The following is a 9,298-nucleotide window of genomic DNA, read 5'->3' as shown; positions in this document are numbered from 1 at the left end:
AGTCCAAGAGTTGGAAAGAAGAAAATAAGAATTCAAAAGAGAATAGTATGGTACTAGTACCATATATAAAATATAAAATTATTTTCTGAAAATGAAGTGCAGCATCGGTTGCTTATTCTAAGATGAAAAGCAAGAGCCATTAAAATATAATATTTATATTTATATTTTTATATTTTTTATTTTAATATTCCATACCTATAAACAAACATACTCTTAGATATATATCCAATCTACTAGCACATCATTTCAGGTCTTACATGGTGTCATGTATATTGTATAAATAGAATTTTAAATCATTGAATGTATCTTAGACGGTATATATAAATATATATGAGATACAATGAAGGTGTAAACATCCTCACATATATAGAAATTAAGAAAGGATCCTTAAAGTTAAAGGTTTTTGTTCGTTGCCTCGCGATCTCAGATGTTTGGGTGGAAAGGAGAGCAAGTGGAATTTCGGATGAATTCGGAGTGGGCGTGGAGGTATGAATGGAAAGTTGCTATCACCGGAGGAGAAGAGAACAAGGGGAGTGGCCACCTGCAAAGACACTCCAACGGTCAAGTCAGTGTTCGTACGAGATAATAGCCGAATTAGGTAAAATTGTGACGTACCTTGGGGGGAGAGCTGACCTCTCCCCTTATATACTGTTTGCTGCGCGGGCCCTTAGATGACCTAATCCATTGGCTAGGAAGCTTCTATGAGCTGTCCTAGTCCACATGGGAGACGCAGGTCATTTTGGTCTCCGGATCGGGGGTTCGGGTGGTGCCCCGGAGATATCGTCCCAACCGGTTCGCTTGAGCCGTGGTGGCAAGTCATGAGGACCTCGGGTTGGGTACAGGGCCGACCCGTCGTAGGGGTGATCTGGCCATGGGTCGGGAGCGGTGCCCCGACCCGGCGGCTAGCTAGGTTGGACACTTAGCGGCCCGTAACAGTGCCCCCAACGTGCCAGCCTCAAGTTTTGGAGCTTGTGACTAGGCGCGTTTGTTCCACTCACCGGGATGGGATGTGTTCTCCTTCTCGAGAGCTCGTTGATGGTGTTTTGTGTTTCTCACGCGTGGTCATCTCGCTTCTGACGCTGCCTCCTTGGCTTTTGCGCTGGGCATTAAATGTCCATCATTTCATGATTTGAAATCCATGTGGAATGGCGAATATGCCCCAGCCTTTTGGTACTTCTTCCTCGGCGGTTACACTTTTTCCCTATTTTTGTCTTGTAACCTCCCCAAAACTCCACTATTCTCTTCTTCTTCTTCTTCTTATTCCCTCACGCTGCTGCTGCTTCTAATTTTCTTCCTGCTTTTGCTGCTACGTCAGTTTTCTTCCTCCTTCCAGTGCTCATTCTTTTCCTTGGATCCTTCCTTCAACCTTTCTGCATTTTTCTGGTACGTTACTTTTTATGGTTTTCTCTTTGTTTTGCTTTTTCCTTTTGGTTTGGGTGTTGTTCTTCTTTGTGCATTTTTCTCTATGCATGCCTGGGTTTCTTGTTTTTTCTTGTTGCTTCTTCCTTAGAGGGGGCGCCACTGGGTTTTATTTGGGCTTTGGCTTGGGTTATGGGTTAGTGTAGGGGGTGATTTAAGGAGTTCGTAGTTTGTTTTTCTTATTGGTAGGGTTCCCGACCTCCTGTTCTGACTAAGTGGTGCCCCTGCTGCAGGTATGGCTGAATGCCCCGTGCTTTCGAACCTGGCTCAGCGGCCGCTGGCTAATTTTGTCGATCATTACGCCTGGGTTACTTCCGATGTGAGGGAAACCCCTTCTAAGGTCACAAAAGAGAGCCTTCAGGACCTTCGCCAAGCCGGGGTCCTGTGCGGAGGGGGCCTGAGGAGGCGTTCTACCAGGTTTATGTTCTGGCTGATCGGGAGCGAGTCTACCAAAAGAACCTGGCAACTCCACGGGTTGTCGATTGGTTGTGGGTTTATAAACCCATGTTCATGACCCTGGGAGTTCGCTTGCCTTTTTCTCCTTTCGTTATGGGTTTACTGAACCGTTGTGATGTTGCCCGTCGCAACTGCACCCAAATAGCTGGGCTGCCATCCGATGCTTCGAAATGGTTTACGAGTATCTGGAGCTCTCGATCTCTATGAGCGTCTTTCTTTACTTCTTCCTTCTTACAAACCCTTCTCAGGAGGAGAAGACGAAAAAAGGGTATATGTCTTTTAGGGCTCAGCAAGGCCGCAAGATTTTTGGCCTTTTTGAGGATTCTTTCCATGGTTTTAGGTCTACCTTTTTCAAGGTCAGGCTGGTTGAAGGTCATCAGCCCTTCTGGTTTACTACCGAAGGGGAAAGGCAGATTCCGACTTATTGGATCTTTGGGGCGGGATCCGATAACTTAATAAAAATATCCTATGACTGGTTGAGCCCGGAGGATCGTAATTGTCGACATCTTGTTGGCTATTTTTGGCGAGAAAAACCTTAATCCTCATATGGTTATGGGGGACAAGGAGACCGGTCGGTCGTATGTTGGTAAGTTCGTCATTTTTCTTGTGTTTTTTGCTTATTTTTTTACTTTCTTGCTACTCACACCTTTGCTTTTTGCTTGTAGTTTCTATGGCTGGTGAGAAGACTACCCTGGCTTAGCTGATGGACCTCATCCATGATGGTGATGATGGTGATGAGGACTCCTCGGCAACCCTTATGGTGAGTCCGGCCGAGGAGGTTGCCGGGGAGACTAGTGGCCAGGTTGCCGAGGCTGATCAGGCGGAGGCGGCGGAGGCTCCTCTTGGGAACTCTCCAGTGAACCCAAGTGTGGAAGAGGAGGTTCATATGGAGGAGGACCTGGGGTCTGCTGACGATGACCTGAAGGTAGTTGGCAACCTGAAGAAGAGAAAACGGGATTCGGGGAAGGCCCTCTGCGTTATGGAAAAAAATTTTGATGCGGGGGATTTTATTGAGTCCCAATTGCTTCCTGGCACCGAAGATTACATCCGGGATGCCGACCTTGCAGGTCAGGCTCGGTGGATCTACCGTAGTCTCCTTCGTGTTGCCGCTATTGCTAAGAAGATGGAGCCCGTCCTGGGGAATTTTCATGTTATGGAAGGGAAGCTTCGGAACTCCCAGAAAAATCTGATTGACTCAAGATCTCGGGAGGAGTCTCTAAAGAAGAAGTTATCTGAGCAGGAGGAGAAGGCTAAGGAAGATGCCAATGAAATAAATAGGTTGGTGGAGCGGGACCTCGCCTTAATGAAAGATTTGAATGCTTCCAGCGGTGAGACTGCTGCTACGGAGAAGAAGGTCAAAGACTTGGAGAAAAAGCTGAAATTGGCGGAGAGCTCGGCAACAGCTTCCCTCCAGGAAGCAGCCGCCCTGAAGAAGAAGAATAAGGAAATTGCTAAGGGGGCCCGGGAGGTCGTGAAGCTGACTGAGGAGGGAATTAAGCTTCAGGTTGCTGTGCTGGGTCCCGACCTCGATCTCTCTCAGGTGGGCACTCTCAAGACTGTTAAGGACGGGAAGATTATTGATATCCTCAAGCCTTGAGATGGATTATTCTTTTCAGCTTTTGTACTCTTTGCTCTTGCCTTTGTAATTTTGCTTTTACTTCTGGGCCTTTTAAGGCGCCTTTGGTTGTAATGAACACTTTGTCGTTTTATTTTAATTAGGCCATTTTATGATAATTGTTCGCTTGTTTGGGCCGTCGTGGCTTTGCCTACTTTATTATTTTGCTTATCTGGGTCGTCCCTTTTGGTTTACCGTTTTTATGGTATTTACCGTTTTAGTTATTTTTAGCTTTAGTTCCCTGGTTCCTGGGATGATCAGTCCCGGGAATCCGTCAGGTCGACTGCTCACCGTTTTTGCTGTTTTGTCGTATTTTTTTGTAAATCTTGCAAAAGACAAAAGTTATCATATATGCATATGTAGAACTTAAAACAAGGGGGTGAAGTAATACATAATTAAAGGAGACAAAAACAAAAGAAAATGGAAAGAGTTAAGGTGGGTGTGGCGGGGTCGTCAGACCGTAATCTTTTAAGGTTTGTCATGTTCCATGTCCTCGGCACCTCGTTTCCATCCAACCTCTCCAGCTTGTATGCTCCTTTGCTGAGGACTTCTCTCATCCTGTAAGGACCTTTCCAGTTCGCGGCTAGCTTGCCTTCTCCTGGTGCTGGAGGCCCTATGTCGTTGCGTCGTAAGACTAGGTCGCCTTCACCAAGGCTTCTTTTTAGCACTTTGCCATTGTACCTTAGGGCTATTCTCTGCTTGATTGCCATTTCGGTTAGGTGTGCCATTTGCCTTGTTTCATCAATTAGGTCTTTCTCGACTGCCTCGTTTCCTCCCCCAAGAAGTAATCTTGGACTTGGCTCCCCTATCTCGACTGGGATGACCAGGGAGAGGTTTTGTAAGACCATAAGACTGAGGCTAACTCATCTGCCCATGAGCCTTTCTTCCCTTCGAGTCACTTCTTTAGCCCATTCAAAATGATTTTGTTGGCTGCTTCTACCTGTCCATTGCCTTGAGGGTGTTCGACTGAGGAGAACTTTTGCTTGATTCCTAGTCATGAGAGGAATTCTTTAAATTTCTTGTCAGTGAATTGTGTCCCATTATCTAATATGACAGATTCTGGGATTCCGAACCTTGTGATCACTTTTTTCCACATGAATTTTTGACAGTTCGCTGAGGATATGCTGGCTAGTGATTCTGATTCTATCCATTTGGTGTAGTAATCTATGGCTACTATCAAGTATTTTACTTGTCCTTGCCCGGGTGGGAATGGCCCCAGTAGGTCGACGCCCCATAGGGCGAAAGGTCGGGGTACCATCATTGAACTAAGTTCCTCAGTTAGAGCTTTGCAGAAGTTGGCATTTTCTGGCATTTCTTGCATTTCCTGACGAACTCCTGAGCGTCCGACATCATCGTGGGTCAGTAATACCCTGCTCGGATGATCTTCCTTGCTAGTGCTCTTCCTCTAATGTGGTGACCACAACACCCCTCATGGACTTCGCTTGGGATGTAGTCCGTCTGGTCGGGGCGTAGGCATTTGAGCAGAGGTTGGTGAAGTTCTCACTTGTACAACTGTCCTTGTATGATCACAAATTTGGGGGCTTTCCTCCTGGGTGGCTTCTGCCTCCTTCTCGTCTTATGGGTTACGCATAAGATTATTGATGGTTCAGTTGCCAGTCCTTGTATTAGAGACATGTTCCCTGTCCCAGGCTTGGTGCTTGCTAGCTTGGAGAGGAGGTCAGCTCGGGTGTTCCTTTCCCTGGGAACATGCTGGATTATGACTTCCTCAAAGTTTTTGCATAACTATCTTACCTTCTATAGGTATTTTTGCAATAGTGTGTCACTGGCCTGGTAGCTGCCGTTTATTTGGGATGTGACGATCTGGGAGTCACTGCTAACTTCTATCCTGGATGCTCCAACTTCTTTAGCCAGGATTAGCCCTCCTATCAGTGCTCATATTCCACTTGGTTGTTAGAGACCGGGAAATCGAACCTGATCGACTGCTCGTAAACTATTCCCGCCGAGTTTTCGAGGATGATCCCGGCCCCTCCGAACGTTTGGTTGGATGCTCCGTCAACGTGGAGCTTCCACCGTGTGTTCGGTATGTCGGGTGCTTCTCCTATGACTTCTACGAGGAAATCTGCCATTGCTTGGGCTTTGATTGCTTGCCTGGGCTCATATTACAAATCGCATTGGGACAGCTCCACTGCCCATGCCATTATTCTCCCTGCGAGGTCGGGTTTCTAGAGGACTTGCCAAATGGCTTGGTCGGTCCTTAGAATGATCACATGCCCTTGGAAGTATTGCTTGAGCCTTCTCGATGAGGTTAGTAGGGCGTAAGCCAGCTTTTCCAGCTTGGTGTATTTCAACTCCGCCCCTTGGAGCACTTTACTGATGAAGTATATTGGGCGCTGAGTTTTCTCTTCTTCTCGGACAAGGACCGCTGCCATGGCCTGTGTGGTCACTACTAGGTATAGGTACAGAGGCTCTCATTCTTTGGGTTTGCTGAGCACGGGTGGTTATGAGAGTATCTTTTTGAAATGGCTGAACGCTTCTTCGCAGGCCGGGGTCCATTCGAAGGCGATCCCTTTCTTCATTAGGTTGAAGAATGGGAGGGCCTTTTCTGCCGAGGCTCCAAGAAACCGGGATAGGGCCGTGAGCTTCCCGGTGTGCCGTTGCACATCTTTGACGCACCCTGGGCTTGTCATTTTGAGGACGGCTTCGTACTTGTCCGGGTTAGCCTCTACCCCTCGTTGTATTATCATAAAGCCTAGAATTTTCCCAGCCTCCATAGCAAATGCGCATTTGAGTGGATTGAGCCTCATTTTAAATTTCCTTAGCGCTTTGAAGACAACTTAGAGGTTGTCTATGAGGCTGTTTGGCTCTGCTATTTTTACCAATATGTCGTCGACGTAGACTTCTACTGTCTTACCGATGAGGTCATGGAAGAGTCTGCTCATTAGCCTTTGATAGGTGGCCCCCACATTCTTCAATCCGAATGGCATTATATTGTAACAATAAGTGCCTCCTGGTGTTATGAACGCCGTCTTCTCCTCGTCAGGTCAGTGCATGGGGATCTGATTAGAAAGAGTCCTTAGGGCATGCTTTGTTCAGGTCGGAATAGTCGACACACATTCTCCATCTTCCACTAGCTTTTTTGGCCAGGACGACGTTGGATAGCCATGTCGAGTACTCGAGCTCTTTGATGAACTTGGCTTTGAGTAGCCCAGCTGTTTGTCTAGCGACCTCATTGGCCCTTTCTTGGGACATCTTTCTTCGTCGTTGTGCTACTGGCTTTGCGTCTAGTTTGACAGCTAGTTGGTGGGACATGACTTCGGGATTCAAGCCTGGCATATCTAATGGCGCCCATGCGAAGAGGTCGCCGTTTGCGCTTACAACTTCCATGAGGGGACCCTTGAGTTTATGGGGCAGATTTTTGTTTACAAAGGTGAACTGTTCTGCCGACTTCCCTATCTGGAACTTCTCCATGTCCCCTTCCGGTTCTAGTCTCAGCTTGTCTTCCATTCTTTCATCCAGGTCTGCCAAGAATACGCCGGCTGCCTTTTTAGACTCTCTCTTCAGGGAGAGATTGGTATTGTTGCAGGCAACCGCCGCTTCTAAGTCTCCCCTAATGGAGCCAACAGTTCCTTTGTCCATTACGAACTTCATCATTAGGAGTTTAGTGCATATCACGGCTGAAAATTCGTTGATGATTTTGTCCCCTAGAATGATGTTGTAGGCTATGGAGTCTCTGAGGACTACGAAGTCTGCCATGACTGACCTCCTAGCGTCACCGGTTCCAAGGCGGATTGAGAGAGAGATTGTCCCGTCGGGCTTTATATAGTTGTCGCCTAGTCCCATGACACCGTCCCTGAGTCCCATGGTGTCAAACACGTTCCTGAATAGGATGTTGGAGTCGGCTCCAGTATCGACGAGGATTCGCCTGACCAACCCGGTCCCAACCATTGCCGTGATTACCATGGGGGTTCTCAGGGAGATCGTGAAACCACTGATCTTCTGGGCTGAAGGATATCATGGGGGGTCCTTCTTTTGAGGTGGTGGGACCTCCTGCCGATATAGAGAGGATCCGGGTATCCTTCTTGGTTGCTGATTTGGATTTGGGGGGTATCACATCCGACCATGACGTTAACCACAAAGTTGGGGGGTTGTCGGTGGCCCCTGTGAGCTCCTATCTTGCCTTGACAGTCCGGCTACGATCTTCTTCTGAGCGCTCCCGTTCTCGTCTCCTCGGTTCTCGAATAAGCCGGAAGAACTCACTTAACTTTCCTTCCCTGATGGCCTGCTCTAAGGCATCTTTGAGGTCAAAACAGTCTTGGGTCTTGTGACCGAAACCCTTGTGATAATCGCAGTACATGCTTTTGCTGCCTCCTGTTCTCTCTTTTAGTGGTCTGGGTCTGGATAGGATTCCCTTGTCCGCAATTTACTGGTAAACTTCCACTATAAGCGCCGTGAGTGACGTGTAATTTGTGAACCTTCCCACTCGTGGGGGTTGTTTGTGCTGCTTGGCCGGGGTTCCATCCCTGGGAGCCTCCTTATATCTATCGACCTGGGTCTTGTGTAGATCTGGTTAGGCTGAACGGAGGACTGCGGGTGTTTGGCGGCATGGGCCGTTGAACTCGCGCTGCTCAGGCGGGCCCCTCCTCCTTCGCAAAGCTCCTCCGACGTGGGGAGTCGCTCCATGTCTACTCCGGAATCCCACAGACGGTGTCAATGTTCGTCGCCTCGCGATCTCGGATGTTCGGGTGGAAAGGTGAGCAAGCGGAATCCCGGGTGGACTTGGAGCGGGCGTGGAGGTATGAACGGAAAGTTGCTGTCACCGGAGGAGAAGAGGGCGAGGGGTTGGCCACCTGCAAGGACACTCCAACGGTCAAGTCAGTATCCATACGAGATGATAGCCGAATTAGGTAAAATTGTGACGTACCTCGGGAGGAGAGCTGACCTCTCCCCTTATATACTGTTTGCTGGGCGGGCTCTTAGATGACCTAGCCCATTGGCTAGGAAGCTTCTATGAGCTGTCCTAGTCCACGTGGAAGACGCATATCGTTTTGGTCTCTGGGTCGGGGGTTCGGGTGGTGCCCCAGAGATATCGCCTCGACCGATTCGCTTGAGCCGTGGTGGCAAGTGATAAGGACCTCGAGTCGGATACGGGGTCGACCCGTCGTAAGGGTGATCTGGGCCTAAGTCGGGAGCGGTGCCCTGACCCGGCGGCTAGCTGGGCTGGACACTTAGCGGCCCGTAACAGTTTTGAAAGATGAATGATGATTGAAAATCTCAAATTATTATTTTAATTATCATTTTAATACTTAAATCAGTAAAAAATTAAATATATGTTATTTTTTAATAAAATAAAAATTAAAACTTTCTTTTTTTTTTTTAAATATTTTTCTTGGAAGATTATCCCGTCTCTATCTTGGCTGATATTAATTACATTCTTGGGCCAATTATTCAGTATGCAGGTATTGCTGTATTTTACAATCACAAAACTTTTTAGAAGATAATAGTACAAAGCATGTTAATTTGCACTTTTTTTTTCCAGATCAAAAGTTTAAAATACAATTGACCTGTATAATTAAAAGGGATTTAAGCTTTGGGCAATGTATATGGAAGGTGAGGTGAACCTAGAATCTTCACTTTGGATGCAATTTGTGGGGAGTAGAAAATATCAACTAGTAGAAGAAAACAGAAAGACTAAGGAAGTGAAACCGGACACTTGCGCGTACCCAAACCCAAGACCAAGAGAGATTCACAGCTTAGTCAGCGCACGTGAGAGAGTTAAACCACCCGTTAGAGAAAAAAATAATAAAAAAAAAATCAGAGGATAATGGAGTGGGGAATCATCAATTAATG

At 47.3% G+C, this 9,298-nt stretch overlaps 1 protein-coding gene across 1 annotated transcript; it reads left to right on the top strand.

Moving 5' to 3' along the window:
• The first annotated feature begins 372 nt into the window (after positions 1-372).
• LOC110273513 (uncharacterized) lies at positions 373-3,538 on the top strand. The gene is made up of 3 exons (XM_052252316.1): positions 373-1,383; positions 1,653-2,461; positions 2,541-3,538. The coding sequence occupies exon 3, from the start codon at positions 2,579-2,581 to the stop codon at positions 3,470-3,472; it is 894 nt and encodes a 297-aa protein (XP_052108276.1). The 5' UTR covers positions 373-1,383; positions 1,653-2,461; positions 2,541-2,578; the 3' UTR covers positions 3,473-3,538.
• Positions 3,539-9,298: the final 5,760 nt, after the last annotated feature.

This window comes from Arachis duranensis, chromosome 7 (genome assembly GCF_000817695.3).
Source record: "Arachis duranensis cultivar V14167 chromosome 7, aradu.V14167.gnm2.J7QH, whole genome shotgun sequence".
NCBI lineage: Eukaryota > Viridiplantae > Streptophyta > Magnoliopsida > Fabales > Fabaceae > Arachis > Arachis duranensis.
This window is presented reverse-complemented; position numbering and strand designations above follow the sequence as displayed.

Excerpts from the sequence above, each read along its gene's own strand:
- LOC110273513 (XM_052252316.1), top strand. The coding sequence starts at position 2,579 with ATGGACCTCATCCATGATGGTGATGATGGTGATGAGGACTCCTCGGCA.